Here is a 17,370-nt window from a genome sequence, read left to right on the forward strand (position 1 = left end):
AACTTGATAAGGGCCTACCATAAATCAGGCTGAAATAAATCTATTTTTCAAATACAATTTTAAATTTTTCAGGTAGATGCTGTTATTTACCTGACTGCACTGACTTGCTATTGCCTTTCTTAACTCACTTGTAAGTTTAGGGCATTTTTAAAAGAAGTGTATAGATCTCTCCCATTTATTTTCTATGCACCTGCAGGATTACTTCTATATGAAGTAATACAGAATTATCCTATATGATGGAAAAACATGCCAGACAGACACACAGTGGGACATATGTATGCATGAATAAAAAGGAAAGACTACTTCTGAGTCCTTTCTCCTTCATCCAAAGTCATCTTGAATCTGAAAGAGAAGTCTCTGAAATACATTTTATTACACCTCAGCTTTAGCCTCCATTATTCATATTCCTTCCTCTTTGGCCTTTCCCCTCATCTCCCTTCTCCTTTTAGCCTTTTGCAGCTGCTGCCATCTATTGTAGCAGCCAGCAGTGAAAGATAAAGAGTGGTATACAGAATAAGAGGAAACCTGAAGTAGCATCAGCCCAATTGTCTCGCCAGCTGCTCATTTAACTCCTTGCAACAGAGTATGGCTAATAGGGAAGTGCATACGTATGATATAACCTGTGAGCTCTCTGAGTATTTGCTTTTATGGAATATTGTTTAAATTGTAAACAAGCTATTTGGGATCATTGTGATACCTGTGATGTAGGTTATGAACGTGAAAATACTTTTGGATGCTCTTCTCAAGATTTTTGTTAGCCATTTTATTGTTTTTGACTTTTTCCTGCTATTTTCTGTTTATATTAGAGATCTTGCCATTGGACTACGGATAAAACTGGGAGATTGGTTTCGAGTATTGCAGCTATTGAAAACTGGCTCAGGTGATGCAGATGATGCCCTTCTTGAACAAGCACACAATGCTATTGGAGATTATTTTGCAGACCGTCAGAAATGGTATGTTCTGTAGAGGATCTAGTAAGAAGGAAATTACAAAGGATATGATAAAACTGATGACAAGACTTAATTTATGAGGAGGGACAGACATCAGGAAAGTCAGGATGCAATACATGGGATAATTTTGGAATGATGAGATTTAGCTCAGACCTTTATGGTTCCATTGCTGCATGTACCTTTAAACAAAGAGCTGTTGATCAACTATCTAAACAATTAAGGTGGTAAAAATCTCAGTCTTGCCAGAATTCAGTTTGCCTCAAAGGTGGAGGCGGGGGGCAGAGAAATACTTTTACAGTTGTGTTCGGCTGGATATAGAAACTATTAAAGAAAAAAAAAATCAGTTTAAAAAAAAAAAAGTAGGAGAGAATTATTAAACATCAGTGAATTTTGAAACTAACCACAAACTTTTTAGAGTGCTTTAAACCCACAAATATTTGAAAAGGTCCAGAGTTCTCTCTGACCTGGATCTGTCTCCAGCTATTGCCCAAACTGGGCAGCCAAGGAAGATTTTAAGAACAGTGCACGCATGTAACGGTATTTCTCCAGAACACATTTTGCAGTCAGGTACTTACTGAGCCAGAAGTGACGTCTTTGTAGTTAATAATTTGCAGAGAAATTTTATTTCATGAACTTTTCTTGTTGCCTTCTAAGCCCATGTAAACTTTTAACATCCAGAACACTCTGTCTCCTAGAGTTCCACAGCTCCACTATGTATTGCTGTTACCCAAACTATATTATTGCAAAGAACTTGGGTCTCAAAGCAGTTGAAAACTTGTGATTAGATTTTGAAAGTTGATTTTTAGATGCTTTAGATGACTTTGGAGAATGGTCTTGGAGATCTTAGTGCCTCTTTAAAATACGGAGGCACAACAGTAAAGCCCTTTTCTGAAAGTTAGTTGTAAGTTGTTGTCCATTATCAGCCGTGATCTGTGCAGATGTGGGAATACAGTTTTAAGATTCCTTGACGTCCTAACCTTATGCTAGTCAGAGAATCAATCTTGCTACTACTTCAATATAATGATCTCTGAAAATTAAAACTTTTAGTGCGTTTTAGAAAAACAGTAAAATTCTAGCTACAAAAGCTCTCTCAAGCAAAGTTACCTATTTAAAATAATGTCCTTTTAAATTTACAGATCCAAAAGGCTTACACAATGAGAAGTTTCACTTGTGTTTATATATCAGAAGCCACCACATTTTTTTTTCCTTATTAGGTTAAATGCTGTACAGTATTATGTACAAGGACGAAACCAGGAACGTTTAGCTGAATGTTACTACATGTTGGAGGACTACCAAGGACTGGAGAATCTAGCTAACTCACTTCCGGAGAATAATAAATTGCTCCCTGTAAGCAAAAGCACCTTTATTTTTCATTGTCTTATGCTCAACTATTTATTTAAAATTTCCCATCTTGGGAGGGTTAAGAAAGAAAGAGAGAAAGAATGCAGTATATGACTTACTCACTTAAGCACAATGGTGTTACTTTGGTATTGGTCTTCACTATTACTGTTGTTTTCATACTCCATCATTCTTCCTTTCCCTTATTGTCCAGGTTCCCCAGAAAGACCTGATTATTCATCACGCTTTATGGCCACATGGCTAAGTCATAATTCACTGCTTCCCTCATGAAATTGTGGCATTTCTCTCTAAAATAGCTATGCTTCACTGAGAAGTCATTCCTCACTGCTGGACACTTTAGCTTTCATTTTGTTGTCTAGTCTACACTGGGAGTTTTTTGCCCCGGATTCTGGCTGCTACCCCTGGTTTAACCTCTTACATGGTAGCTCTGGTGGGAAATGCTAATGTACCATGAAAATTGAAGATACTCTGCTGAAAGGAGGGAAAGTAGGTGGTATAGCCTGAAATGACCTACTAAGTAATAGCTAATTTAAAACTATGCTATGATTGATTAATCCAAAATGCTTGAAAAATGCAAAACATGCTCATTTAATGCCATTTTCAGTTGTTTGAACAAAGCAAGACATAGAACTTTTTTTAACCTCTTTCTAATAGTGAAGTTTTGTGAAATACTCTAAATAGTAAGAACACAGTCCTTCTGGTATGATTTGATTTGAAAGAAAAATTTTTAAATACCTTTTTTTTTTTTTTAGTTTAGAAGCAGTGTGTGAAAGTAGCACAGTGTTCTAAAGATTTACAACAGCGCGTGTCGTCTTCACAGAATCCATGAAACAAACAACCCCTTTCCCCCAACTTCTTGGAATTAAATTAAACAAGAATATAATAGTATTGCAGTTGCTATGCAACGTACTAAAAACCTGGAGGTGAATTTTAACACGGTGCTGATGCTTTTTGCAGGATATAGCTTATATGTTTGTAAGAGTGGGAATGTGCGAACAAGCTGTGTCGGCCTTTCTGAAATGTAATCGACCAAAGGATGCGGTAGATACCTGTGTACATCTCAACCAGGTAAAACAGCAGTAGATAATCTGCTTTACTGATACCAATTTAACAGTGAGATTTCTATCCTAATGCCCAGTTAAATACAAGTCCTTGTTAAGTGTCTGATGATTCGTCATGATTTCTGGAAAATTCATACTTCAGTGCTTAAGCCAGTTATCTGAAATTAGGATTAGACCATTGGAGGGACAAAGTTACATGCAGTAGTGCTACTTCTGCGTGTGTGTGTGTAGTAAGCATGCTCAGCATACAGACATTTGTGGCCTTTGTAGAGCCAGGCTGTGCTGCCTGCAGATGGAATGGGAGGAAGACTGGAGAGCTTCTGGCTGCTCATTTTCCACATCCCCCTCCTTCCTTGTACAGATGCAAATATATTTGTGGCTGGGTTAGGATGTAGCTGGAAAAGAACTGATCTGAAAAATGATCTCTATGTTTACAGCTAGAGCTGTTGCCCCGTATGACTTACCTGTGCAAACATTTGTGTCAACACAAATAAGAGAGAAACTGAGGATGGCTATGAGGAACTTGATGTATGGGAATGGCAGGACTCGCTAGTGCTGTCTTTATGTGAACAATTTCCTAGTTTATGGATATGAAGGGCCCCTTCAGGGCTATAGAAACTGAAGGGTTATAAGTTTCTCAGTCCTGCCAAACTTTTCATCTGGGGCAAACACAGTAGCCAAACTGTTGAATATCAGGAAAATTCACAGACAAAATGAGGTGTATAGAAGGATAAGTAAAGTGTTATTGTTTGTGCCTTAAGCTTACGGGCTGAAGTCCTCTTTTAGAGGACATGCTTTTGAGACTCTGGGGTTTAGTAGTATCAGAAGTGTTGAAATCCACGTGTCCAGCTATGAGCAGCAATGAAGTGATTTTGCAAAGCTTTTACCAAAGCAGAAGCAACTGCTTTGTATGTGGTTTTGGACAGAGGTCCGGCATTTGTTTCAGAGGCCTGCTGTATCACATGATTGGCAATGATGTTAGCGTTTGTATTCTCTTGCTTTTTACTTTAATTTTATAGTAGTCTGGTTCTAAATGGTGATGAAGTATTGCACACAAATGTTGCAATATTGCAAAATGTACTCATGGATAACCAGCTTGTTCTGAGAATGTATTTGAAAAAATAAGGTTGATAATTGTCTGGTTTCATTTCTAGTGGAATAAAGCTGTGGAGCTGGCTAAAAATCACAATATGAAAGAGATTGGATCCTTGTTAGCCAGATATGCAAGTCACTTACTGGAAAAGAATAAAATCCTTGATGCTATAGAACTCTATCGTAAAGCCAATTATTTCTTTGAAGCTGCTAAGCTCATGTTCAAGGTATTGCAGGTTTTATTTTTATGTCAAATAACTGGGTTTTTGGACTAGCTCTTATTATTTCCATGCTACTTTTATTTTCTTGGGGTTATTTTAGTGTTAACAATGTCCAGGCAATAAGCAGATTACACAGGATACTGTAAAGATGAATCCATCTCCTAAGTTCAGGTATCTCTATCTGAAATAGTTACCCTGGATGTCCTCTGTAGCCAGTGGAGAGGAGACTTTCAGGACACAAGACATCTGATTTATTTTGAGACTTTCACTTCAGAATGAGATGAACTGCACATCAGAAAAGGTCCTGTTGCCCTCCATTGGCTAGTAAAGGAGTATAGCAGGTCGGCCTGGGTGCAATGTCCACATTATTTTATATGTTGTGTAGATTAGTTTCATCTCCTTTATTTTTAAAAATAGCAATGTCATTAACTAGAAGTTAAATCTTCAATTGGTACCTTCAATTAGAAACTGCTGTGGTGTGCTTTTAAGATAAAGATGTTGCTTAGATTTGGTTTGGCTGCAGGGATTTCTGTACATAGCTTATAAAGTCTGTAAGAGTGATATGTAATTTTTACAGCAAATATTTATAGTAAAATATATATATAGATATGTAACTTTCAAAAGCCACCTTCTCTTCTGAGAAAACCACCAGACCTTATTGAAAGCTATGTATTACTTAAACTTTAGTGTTTAAAAATGGCTATTTTTTAGTTTATTTTTATATTAAGTCAATAGACTTATACATGGTTACACTGATTTACCCTTCCCGAGAATCTGGCTTTATATACTTGTTAGTTAAATAAATAAAGAATAATGTGCATTCTTCACTTTGACATTTTCATTTATAGTTCTGTTTGCAGTCTAAATTATTACATTCAAATGCAGAATCGTTTTTGGCATGATTTCCTAGGTTTGTACAAGCATGCAATTGTCCAAGAGAATGAAGCAACTCTTCTAATATTTGTTTTTAAAAATCTACATTAAATTCCTTGCTTTTTTTTAAGATTGCAGATGAAGAGGCAAAGAAAAGGACAAAGCCTTTGCGAGTTAAAAAGCTTTATGTATTATCAGCCTTACTTATAGAACAGTGCCATGAACAAATGCAAAATGCACAAAGGGGAAAAGTTAAAGGAAAAAGTTCAGAGGTAGAGTGTCTTTTTTTGTTTGCTTTTTCTTTCTGAATTTTGGTATGTGCTACCTAGTCAGAATAAATAAAGTTACCTTCATGTGAGGCTATTACGTTTTTTCAAGAACTCTTTCTCCTGCTAAGAACAAAGCTTTCCTTAATGCAAGTCTTCCATGAAAACATACTGTTTAAAGTATTATTTTAAAACATTTAAATCATATGTATTAATAGATATTTTCTTCCTAAGTTTAATGTGTTTTTCTTAATGTTTTCACTATAACAATAAAAATCATACTAAGAAACTCCAGATTTTTTTCTTCTGTGAGACTCACTTTCCTGTCATTTAGGAGTAAGTATCAATCCTAAAGAGAGATCTGTGATTAGATTAAGCTATGTTGGCTACAATTTAGCAGGGAGATGGCTCTAGATATGGGGGAAGCAAATGGAAGAATTTTTTTTTCTGCTCACAGTTTCATCTTCATATGCACAAATGAAATAGTTTAAACAAAGTTTTAAGAGATCTGGTGTTGAAATGCAATATTAATCCAAACTATGAACCAGTCTGCAGATGTGCACAGAATATATTTGTACACATGTATATGATATTTATCTTTGAAAATCTGCACCACATGTTCTGCCTATGCACTGTATAAAATACCTAACAATGTTCGCTTTAGGTCCATGTATTTATATTTTCCCTAGTTAACACAGACAGTGGTGTAATCACCAAGTACAGAAAAGTTCTTTTCATGTATCCCCATTTCCTGCTGTATCTGTTTCGTATAAAAATTACTTGTGATACTGCTTTGTTTTCAGACTGCTTCAGCTTTGGCTGGTTTGCTAGAAGAAGATGTTCTTTCTTCAACTAATCGCTTTGCAGACAATGCTTGGCGAGGAGCTGAGGCTTACCATTTTTTCATACTTGCACAAAGACAGCTCTATAAAGGTTCTGTAGATGCAGCACTTAAAACAGGTAGGACTTCATTTTTAACCCTGTAAAGAAACTGTTCTAATTTTACAGACCTGCACAGCACATTATTTCATTTATAGTTGGCACATTTTTCTATTCTCGCTAGATCCATGGAATTTAAAACAAACGCATATAATGAATTGCATATGGCTGCAGTCAAGATACCTGGAAAGTATTTTCTTGGAGACAATGCAAATCTAACTTACCAAATATTATCTGGTTAAATTGGACAATCTCTGTAGATGTTCTGTTGGCTGTTTTGTTTCTTTCTTTCAATTGTAAGACATTCCTGAATTCACACAGACCTCCCTGTAGAGCTTCATAAAAAATTTGTGGGAGTTAGAGAAGCCAACAGTGCCCTATACTTTGCCCAAGTAATGAAGGTCCATTTCAAATACTTCTAACAAGTTTAAAAAAAATAAAATTGTCTCAAAAAGACACTTTAATTTCCCAGTCAAATCCTCTTATTTTTATTTATTTTTAGAAAGTGTTGAACCACGCATGCTTCGCAGTCACGTCAACAAAAAGACTTTGGTTCATTGTGTCCAATTTGTAAGATTAATACTGTCTACTAGTAGCAAATACTTCATACAGATGCTTGCACTTCCCAGACGACATGTAGTAATTTCCTTGGATTTTTTTTTTTTTCATTTCTTAGCTCTTCATTTGCGAGATTATGAAGACATTATCCCTGCAGTTGAAATCTATTCCCTTTTGGCACTCTGTGCATGTGCAAATAGAGCATTTGATATTTGTTCGAAAGCCTTTGTTAAACTAGAATCCTCGGAAACTCTTAGGCCAGAGCAGAGGCAACAGTATGAAGACCTTGCTCTAGAGATATTCACAAGACATTGTCCGAAGTATAACGAAAAATCTGATCTGGATGACGTTCTTGAGAGGTGGGTTTATATTTATATGATACTGAATAATACTAGCATTTTTTTCTGCTATTATCCGTATTTTGTGTTTTAGCAGGCTTTGTGTAACCGAGTTAATTAGGTGCTTTGCTGCTTAAATCAAATATTGGGCAAGAATGATGCAGGTGTTAGCCAGTTTGCAGAAAGGGTAATACAATACTATTTTGTTAGGGAGAATAGACATTGACTGTATTCGAGGAACTGGGCATAAAGAGATAACGTCATCTTAATTTGACATGCCTGTGGACAGAGCACAGGAGTTTTGGGATCTTCGATGAGGTGTCAACTGCCATTAAAGTAATAATGTTACTGTTTGCATCACCGTGTGGTGTAATGCAAATGTCAACAAGTGAATATTTAACCATTATTAATCAATAAGTCTTCAGTGTTTTGTGAATTAACTAAGTCTCACATGATGTGAGAAGATGAATATGTCAAGTGAAAGAATTAGAATATGAAGGGCACGCTTCAGGGCTAAGTCCTTGGAGTGGCTGTACCCACAATGGTGTCTTTGACATATGTTTCCTTCTAACAGCATGGAATTTGTGAGTATGGAAGTTGATTGTGAATCAGTTTTCTTTTTAATCAATAGAATTTTAACCTGTCGTGTTTGATTTTACTGTGCAGATGTACAGAATCTCACTAGTAGCTTTCATGTTGACTCTTCAGAGGAATAAATGTCATAGGTGCACGTGTCTAATTGGACCTTACCTTTATATGGCCTTCACTGCTTCTTTTCACTTCATCTTTTGGATCTGCTGGTCCTGATTTGTTGACTGTATGGTTCTGGGGGTGTGCATTTTGTTGTGTGAAGATTTACATACTTGAGTATGTTAACAGTGAAGTGTTACATGATTTAATAACTTCTAATCAAAAAGTGGTGCACAACTGAATAGAGAAGCAGTATTTTACACATGAGCCTCACAAGTTTTGTAACTAGCTGTAGGCACACAATTAGGTATTTATGCTGTTTTGCAAATTTCTACAAAACAAATCTTCATTGCTATTTTAAAACCATGTCTTTATTCTTTCAGCTTTACTTACTCTTCTTTCCTTTTTTTTAAATAGTGGAGATGGGAAACTTCCTGTATGTGTTGCAACAGGAGACCCTATCCTGGAGTATCAGTTCTGGATGTGCAGTGTATGTAAGCATTGTATGAAAGCCAAAGAAGCAAGCAATTACAACTTCTGTCCTCTGTGCCACAGTACAGCATAGCAGAGGATAAAGGACTGTTTATCCTCATAATCTTGTTATGGCTCTTAAAATTCTCTCTAAAATGTTACCGATGTACTATATTTTAAAATGCAACTCAGGTACTGTATTGTAATAGGTAGTGCCACTATTAGGGAAACATTTTAAAAAAAAAAAAAAAAACAAAAAACCCACAAGAGAAACCTTTACTGGCTCCATTTATGTGAAGAAATGACTGTGTTAGGCGCCTTGTTACCTTTTTTACAGAAGTTTAAGGTAAAAGCATTCTTTTCTAATTGTAAATTGAGCCTAGTTTCAAAACCATGCGAACTGAATGTAGGTTCATCTAAATATGTTTTACTCTGAGCAAGCTCCATTTTTTGTTTTTGTAATTCCATAGGAAATTATTATTGGGTTTTCTCAAAATTCACAATTTTTGAAGGAGTAATTCCTGAGTTGAAATAATGCCACAGTAGTTGTGATAATATTATTGTATACGTTTTTCTACTGCTGTTTTACTAGAGTGATGGTACCAGTACATCTACGCTGTTTTCTTTTGCCAAGTGTATTTAAACCCCCCATAGCAATAAAGGGCTTGCAAACATTTGGCAGTCGGTGCTGTTGGTCTGCATCTGGCTTCCTGAGCTTTGGTGACGTCTTCGACCAGTCAAGGAGATCTCTATGAACCTTCAAACTGGACTCTGGCAATGACCTACTTTTTTAAGTAGCTTGCCGTGAGCAGCTGACATCTGTTGAACAGATTTCAAGAGCTGAACTGTCATCCTTGTGGTAGACGACGGTTTAAGGAACGCTGCTTTACTTAGCTGGTCTGTTTTATTGCGGGATTTGAGCCTCTGCTCTGGAAATGCTGCAGGTCCTTTCTCCACGCTATGAGCTTCCCGCGAGACCCACCGGCGCTCGGCAGCCTGGCAGCAGCCGCCAGCCTCGTGCGTTGGGACGTTTCCGAGAGGAGCGCGCGGGGCCGCACCTGCGCCGTCTTTCAGGGCAAGTAATGCCTCTCGCCTCAGCTTAGGCCAGGTAAGAATAAACCCCGTTTTGTATGGGAAATATTAAATATTACTAAGTATTTTTTTCTGTCCTGGTATTTGAGCTTCTTTTTCCTTCGTGGAAATGTGTCTTGGAGGGCTGTGCCAGTCCGTCATGCCGCGCTCCCCCAGCAGGACCCGCGCGGGGGGCGAGTACCAGGCAGAGCCCTTCGTCCGTCCCCTTCACGGCTCCGTTCCGGCCGCTGCCGTGCCCGTGACGTAACGACGCGCCCGCCCTGCGTGACGTTGCCGCGGCGGAGGCGCGGGCATGGAGCGGGAGGCGGCGGGCGGCGCGGCGGAGCTGCTGGCGGCGGCGCAGGCGCAGTTGGCGGCGGGGCAGCTGGCGGCGGCGGAGGAGCTCTACAGCTGCTTCATCGCCCGGTGCGCGGCGCCCGCCGCCGGCCCCGGCCCCGCAGGGTACGTGCCTGGGCGGGGGGGCGCGGCGGGGCCGGCGCGGGCCCCGCCGTAACGGCCGCTCTCCCTCTGTCCCGCGCAGCGCCGGCCGCGACCTCGCCACGGCCCTCAACAACCGGGGCCAGATCAAGTACTTTCGGGTGGAGTTCGCCGCCGCCATGGAGGACTACACGGCCGCCATCGAGTGCCAGCCCGGCTTCGAGGTGCCCTACTACAACCGGGGCCTGGTGCTCTACCGGCTGGGTACGGGCCGCGCCGCGCCTCAGCGCGGGCCGGGCCGCGGGGCCCCGCCGCCCAGTCGGTCACGGCAGCGCCGCCTGGCCCGGGGCCGTTCGCCCGGGTGACCCCGGGCAGGGCAGGGCGGCCCTGGCATGCGCCCTGCGAGCCAGGCGGTGGCCCTTGACCCTCCCCGCCCGCCCCCCTCCCGCCTGGGCCGCCGTCCGCCCAGTGCGAGGGGAGGGCAGGGAGCTCTCCAGACTGAGGGACGGCCGGGAGCCCTGTTTTACCCTGAGATTCACCCGAAGCTGCAGAGCCGCTCCCTCCTTTTGCAGGGGGAGGGACCTGCCTGGCACCGGCAGGGGAAAGACGTTGCACCAGAAATAAATGCTGCAGACGGAGACACGTTTTTCTCCAGTAATCACAGGACGTTTCAGCTGCGAGTCTGCCCTGTGTATGCAGTTAGATACCCCTTTTTGCAGATGTGCTGCTGTGTCATTTGAAATGATGCTATTCAGGGAAAAATAAGGGTTGCAGTTTCAGTTCAGGAAAAATTTGCATTAGGGGTTGTGGTGGTGCATTCATACCTTCCCCTTTCTTGGTAAAACTAGCCAATTCCAAACATTGCCATTAAACCTAAGATAAAGCTTATCTTAAGCAGGTGCAGCCTTAGTGAGCGCAGCCTCCTCGACTTCCAGTGGGCTGTCAGCTGCCTCTGGGGAATTTGCTGCCCAAGTTTTGAATATGCTGTAAGAACATGACACCCTTGTTCCTTTTGTTGGAGCTTGGCCATTGCAAAGTCAAGACCCAGAAGCTGAGGATCTAGAGAGAGCACTGGGAGAATGGAGCCCGACCCTGGGCATCAGCTGGGAAGCAGTATGCCTGTGGTCCAGGTTTAAGGCAGCCTGGCTATTGTTAGTTGCCTGAGCGTGGGCCTTTTGGCTCCTTCTCTTAGAATAAGCTGGCTGAATTGAGCCTTAACCCATTTTAGGTTCAAAAATGGGCACTCGGGTTCTTGCTCTGAAGACCTTTGACTTCCATGTGGGCCTCTGGAGAATCCAAATGTAGTGGGTCCAGTAGGTACAGCTGCTACTTTTTGTTAGTGAAAGGAGTCGTCGTTCAGTTGTGGTTTGTGAGTTTGAGCAGTTACAGAGACATAATTCTTTTTTTCTTTCTTTTTTTTTGGTACAGGATGCTTTGATGAGGCCATGAAAGATTTCAGGAAAGTATTAGAGTTAAACCCCCAGTTTGAAGATGCTGCATTGAGTCTAAAACAGGCTATTCTTGATAAAGAAGAAAAGCAAAAGCGGGGTTATTGAAACTGCAGCTAGTGGTGTGAAAATGTTTTGCTAAACACTTAGTGATTTTTGTCATCAATGGATGAAACACAAGATCATTTACATCGCTATGACCTACTGAAGAAACCTCATTCTTGGGTAAATAAGTTAAAAACGGATTATGATTGCAAAATAAACTATTTTTGGATATTGTTAGTGTTGAGGAAAAGCATAATGTTAGATCTGTGTGAGATACTTGTACACATTTTGTACAGAAGTACTTTGTAAAGATGTTGGAAGGTCAGTAACAGCAAATGAAGTCTGTAGTTCTGTTATTAAAACGGTGTTTCTGTACTCTTTCACAGATTGTTTTAAACAGTCTTCTGTGGGGAAGAAACATCAAACTATATAAAACATTTAAATACTTGAGATTGGAGCTTGTGAGAAGTACAGTGATTTAATAATGATAGTGTTTGTCCGCAGTTAAATGTAAATTTGATTTACACTAAAAGTGCAATTGTTAATTACAAGGTGGTTGTCCTTGAGATGCTGTGGTAACTGATTTTCTTTTCACTTCAGTGTGTTTCTGTATTAAGAAACACTTAACAAAACCAGTAAGATCTTTTCAGGTAACACCACCTGTACCTTGCTGGAGGAATGTGGTATACGCATTTAGTCCGTCCTATGTTCATTCACTCCTAGAGGTAGTTTTACATTATGTAAACAGGTAGGAACAGAGCATACATATTTTTCGTAATCCCGTTGTAAAAGTATTGGACAGATTAATAATTGAATAAAAATGAACATGTACTTTTTATCTCATGATTGTCTGTAAAGAGCTTATGGTAGAGAATGTAGTTGGGCTATTCACTGTAGGAATTGTGGCTTTCTCCTTTTTACTGAAGAGGTCGATTGCTTGAAAAACACAGTGTGAAATCTGTCTGATTGAACGGGGTGTGGATACCCAGGCAGCTTCATTTCTGACATGATAGGAGGGACCATTGCTGAAATCTATAAATCATCAATAAGAAACACCCTTGCATGTTCATAGCAATACAGGTTCTAATAAAAGAAATACTCTTTGATTGCCCGCATGAGCATTAGGGTGGTTTTTTTTTTTTAAATAAACTATGCTAATGACAGCTCTGCTGCTTACGGTGAGTTTCTTCGTGGATGATCCTGGAGCCTGCACAAGTGCAGGGCTCACTGAAGATGGTGGGACCCTTTGGCGTGAGTCATGAGAACAGGCTTGAGCCTCTGAACATCTTCCCCAGCAGCCTTTCCGAGACCGCTTTCAGCTTTGGGATGAAACTGCAACAGCCGCAATGAGCAAATTTGGAGCATGGGGCTGAGAAGATGCTGCATTTACCTCTCGTGCTCCATGACACTTGGCAGCAGCAATTTTAAGGTTATATAAATACGATGCATGTAGTGGGATGTAACCCTTTATGGTTTGGAAAGCAGGCTGTGATGTCATGACAATGACCATTTTTTTTCAAAAATTTAATTTTGGACTTTTCTGGATATATTAAGCACATGCTTTGCTTCCGTTTTTATATCTTGGTGCTGTGTCTCCAAAACAGCACTGATAATTTAAAAACTTGGCACATTTCATGCCACCTTAGTCTCAAAAATTGAGAGATCGTACCAACTCTTGGTTGATGGTGAGAAGGTGAGCTAGAACTAAGGCTGCTCCTGACTTACCATGCCAAGAAAATTGAAAAGACGGTATGAACAGTTGAATATGACCTATGAAGTTTTACTTTGAGAGGAGGGATCACAGATGTGGTTCTGCACAGAATGCTGTTTACATGACAGGATACAGATAAAAATCAAACGGTTAACAGCAAATAAGTATTTTAGAAAACAAAGGTGCTAGTAATAATATCCCTCCTTCTTCCCAGCTTGTGGTGTTTTGTGAATGTTGCTTGATTACTCCTAATGCATTCATTGTTGGTACAGAAGTATTTCACTTGGACTGGGAGCAATTTTATCATAGATTCTCCACAGTATTTCCTTCTCTTTCCTGTAAAAAGATGAACTGTCATGGTGCATTTCTGCTAATTTGGAATTCTTTCAAGGTAATTTTGGCCAGTAAGGTTCTCGCAGACATTTTCCCCTTTCAAGTGCACACGAGTCACTTTTAGTTCTCTGGCTTTACATCACAAGACTAATTGGGGTTTTCAGTCTGAAATTATTAACTGGTACTGCGTGATGTTCTTTCTCGCAGGCCTGTTGAAAGGGTATAAACCACCGTTACCAATACTAAAAAAAAAAACTTGAAGAGCAGGATGTGTTCAGTAACTCCTCTTGTCCTACAGGGTTTCCTGTTCGTAATCCTTTAAGAATTAAAAGTCTAATGGAGAGTAGTAAAATTCTTTTTATGTGATGTTTCCACATGAATTTCAGACAACCTCTCAGCTTGTAAAAGGAGCAGGGGTTGTGTGCTTTGGATGCTTCGCCATGCAGAGGTACTGTGGCTTTACACCTTCACCGAGCTTTAGGGGTTGTCTCTCCATGAAAATTATAAACCTCTGTAGAGCGTCTGGGTCAGTCCTGTCTGCCCGCTCCATCGCCCTTGCGAGGCGTTTGCTAGCCGACGTCATGGCGCTGTACCAGGACGTCCAACAGGTGGTTGCTGCTAATGGACATTGACTGTCTCTTTACTCTGGCCAGAAATGTTTCAGACGTGAATAATTCACAGCCGCTTTCCCAAGGTTTCCTACCTATAAACCTACTCTCCACAAGCCCTTGACTCTTTCCTTCACACAGCCTTCACTGGCAGCCCCTCCGTTTAGTTTGTTCCCCATAGCTGGGATTAATTTGGCAACGAGTAACGGTGTTCTCACCTGGTGATTTGCCTCTAAACTTGCAAAAAATAACACGATTTCCTCAATACCTTACAGAATGGGGTTTTATTTCTTCAGTATCTGCAACAACAGTCTTTAAGATCTTACTTGCTCAGAGAACAAGGCAAAGAATAACATCATCACCCCGTGCTTTTCCCTAGTACCCTGTTTGTCCTTCTACTGAAACACAGGAGGAGGAGTTGCCACACCGCTTGCAGTGTTGCAAGGCCTTTCCCTTCCTTTTGAAGAAAGGTAGGAAAAGATGACAAAATCCCCGGTTAGCAGGGCACAGAGCAGCATGAGAAGTGTTTCATATACATTTAGTGTGAGATGCAGCGTGGGTAACGAGGAGAGCCATTCCGAAGGGAAAGCTGCGGCACGTTGAGGGGAAAGGGCTAGGTCGTCAAGTGGTCAGAATATGTTCCTCTTCCACGTGCTTTCCCTCCAAGTGGACAACGGAGGTAAGTCAGCATTAAAAACCTGAAAATCTTTGGCTGCTACAACTGAGGACTGCACTATGCACTAAACTGTCCCGTTTAGTAGGTAAACTTGGTAAAAAATAGTTGCACTATTCAAATTTTGTGGGGAATGAACGCCTTTGTATCAATCAAGCTCGGCTATGCAGGTTGTGGTCTCCCCTGACTGTCAGAAAGGGAAGGGTTCAGAAAGAGGCAAAAACAATGTTCAGAACTGAAGATTGCTAGTAGAAGGGTAATATTCTATATTCTTTTGTGTTAGCAGATTATTGGTTTGCCTCATCCTTTTAATAGAGGCAGAGGCTGGATCAGTAGAACAGATTCAACCTCAGCCTGTGGCTTTCGTGCATGGTGGAGGGGCTGGTTGCTTTTTATGAAAAAAGTTTGCTGTGAAATCCGGTCAAGGTGGAGGCCCACCTAGCAGCATGTTGTGGTCATTTGAGTTGAACTCTAGTCTGTTTCTGAAGATTAACTGTTTCCAAGATTTTCCTTGTAGGATCCCTTCAGTCCATGAGCAGGGAGGGATTGGATGCAGTCCACAGCATCGCTTCCTATAGCCCATGACGATCAGTTTTTTCATCATTCATGTCTTTGTGTTGCACAATAAGCATGTGAAATGGACCTGAAGGATATCTTCATCTCCCAGGAAGGAACAGCTAGTCCAACCCTGTCATAGACATCACAACAGTAGGTTTCAACCTAATTACTATTACTATGGAAAAGGCTGATCTGAAGTTCAGTGCTTTCCAGGCTTATATTGGGGACTCCTGTGTGCCTGTATCTGTGCATTTAACATATCTCTCACACCTTCTTAATTCCTTTCCTCCACATTGGCTGAATACTGAAGGCTTGTTCAACTATAGTGGTATGACCAGAGTGGTTCCTGAAAGCCTAGTCCAAGAAAGAGTTTAAGCCCATAGGCCTGAAAACTGCAATCTAGGACATGAGTTAGGTGCTGAAGTTCCACCTGCAATACCCAAGAGGAGGGAGTAATCCCAGGAGCACCTAGATGCAGAGCAATACACCATGCAACAGCGTGGGAAAGACACCCTCAAAGTCACAGTGAAGCAATGAATGCCTAACCCTAACACATTTGTGTTTTTCAGTGTAAAAAACACAATCTGCCATGAACAGCAACCAGGTAGGAGGAGGAAACCAAGTTTGAGGAATTTCTCTGGCTTGTCTGTGAGAATGTGGGAACCTGAAATGCCTGTTGAAATGGGAATGCAAGTCTGTCTCACCTTCTCCCAACATATCCAGAAGAGAAAGGTCTCCCCATCTGCTGGGTGGTGGCTGGATGGGTATGGAACGCTGCTGGACCCCTTCCTGGCTTTCCAGGACAAAAGGGAAAGATCTGGGATATCTCACTTGCTGCAGACAAGTTTACCTGAATCAAGACTGCAGAGCGAGCGAACCTTAGTGATGCAACACCGGAATCTGTGTGGAACTAGACAGTGTCCCGTGAGCACTGGGGAAAGAAGAACTAGCCTTTAACCTTCATCCCACTTTACAAATTTCAAAAGGACTGCTTTTTAGATTACCAGAAAGTGAACTTAAACTGATGAGTTTGTTACTGTTAACATTAAAAATGGGGAAAGTGCTCTCTTGGAAAACGTGTGGGAGCAGTAAGCTTGCTTGACCCTGCAGTGTTAGCTCCGGGCAGTAGAGTGCACTGCTCATACAGCAGAGAGGAAGGCATCTCCCAGGCTGCTGCTGAAGGGGGTCTTGGGATCCCAGCACCCTCCGATTCCTTTTTACAAAACTCAGTCCTTCAGTAGATACAGCTTTAAGACTACATTTATTCAGCAATCATCACAGGCATGACTGCAGCTTTTGGGAAGCGTGCCACGTGTATGCACTAATCAGCGTGCGTAACCAGCCGGCCTGTGAAGATAGAGGCTGTACGAGCTGTGCAAACCCACGGGAGACTGCACACGGGTGCACTATTAGCCTGCATCGGCACAGCGCGATTGCCCCCTCTTCACTGCTGTTGAATACCTACTCGTGCTGCAGGCACACCTTTGGTTACGGTGTAATCACCTGAGAGTGATTACAGGTGGTCATGTGTCCGGTTTGTCCTTGATCTCTAGAAAATAACTAAAAAAATGTCTTCTGTGGGCACAGAAAACAAAACACCAGGTAAGTTGTCCTTATTACTTATGTTAGAGCATCCATCTTCTCCCATGTTGTAGAGTTAGCCTCTT

At 41.1% G+C, this 17,370-nt stretch overlaps 2 protein-coding genes across 6 annotated transcripts in view; both read left to right on the forward strand.

Annotated features, from left to right (window-relative positions):
* WDR35 (WD repeat domain 35) overlaps window positions 1-9,492 on the forward strand; it is a 46,202-nt gene extending 36,710 nt beyond the window's left edge. For 4 of the 5 annotated variants that reach the window (XM_075144992.1, XM_075144995.1, XM_075144993.1 and 1 more), the window contains 8 exons: window positions 807-953; window positions 2,165-2,297; window positions 3,267-3,377; window positions 4,525-4,689; window positions 5,688-5,828; window positions 6,626-6,782; window positions 7,438-7,678; window positions 8,765-9,492. In XM_075144992.1, the coding sequence (XP_075001093.1) occupies window positions 807-953; window positions 2,165-2,297; window positions 3,267-3,377; window positions 4,525-4,689; window positions 5,688-5,828; window positions 6,626-6,782; window positions 7,438-7,678; window positions 8,765-8,912 (1,243 nt within the window). In that variant the 3' untranslated portion in view covers window positions 8,913-9,492. The remainder of the gene's footprint in view (window positions 1-806; window positions 954-2,164; window positions 2,298-3,266; window positions 3,378-4,524; window positions 4,690-5,687; window positions 5,829-6,625; window positions 6,783-7,437; window positions 7,679-8,764) is intronic. The other variant, XM_075144996.1, reaches the window with a different exon arrangement.
* Window positions 9,493-10,123: 631 nt separating this feature from the next.
* TTC32 (tetratricopeptide repeat domain 32) lies at window positions 10,124-12,985 on the forward strand. Its single transcript, XM_075144998.1, has 3 exons — window positions 10,124-10,351; window positions 10,431-10,591; window positions 11,756-12,985. Exons 1-3 carry the CDS (start codon window positions 10,203-10,205, stop codon window positions 11,881-11,883), a joined length of 438 nt encoding a protein of 145 aa, XP_075001099.1. The 5' UTR covers window positions 10,124-10,202; the 3' UTR covers window positions 11,884-12,985.
* The last annotated feature ends 4,385 nt before the right edge of the window (window positions 12,986-17,370 follow it).

This window comes from Calonectris borealis, chromosome 3 (assembly GCF_964195595.1).
Source record: "Calonectris borealis chromosome 3, bCalBor7.hap1.2, whole genome shotgun sequence".
In the NCBI taxonomy this organism is placed as follows: domain Eukaryota; kingdom Metazoa; phylum Chordata; class Aves; order Procellariiformes; family Procellariidae; genus Calonectris; species Calonectris borealis.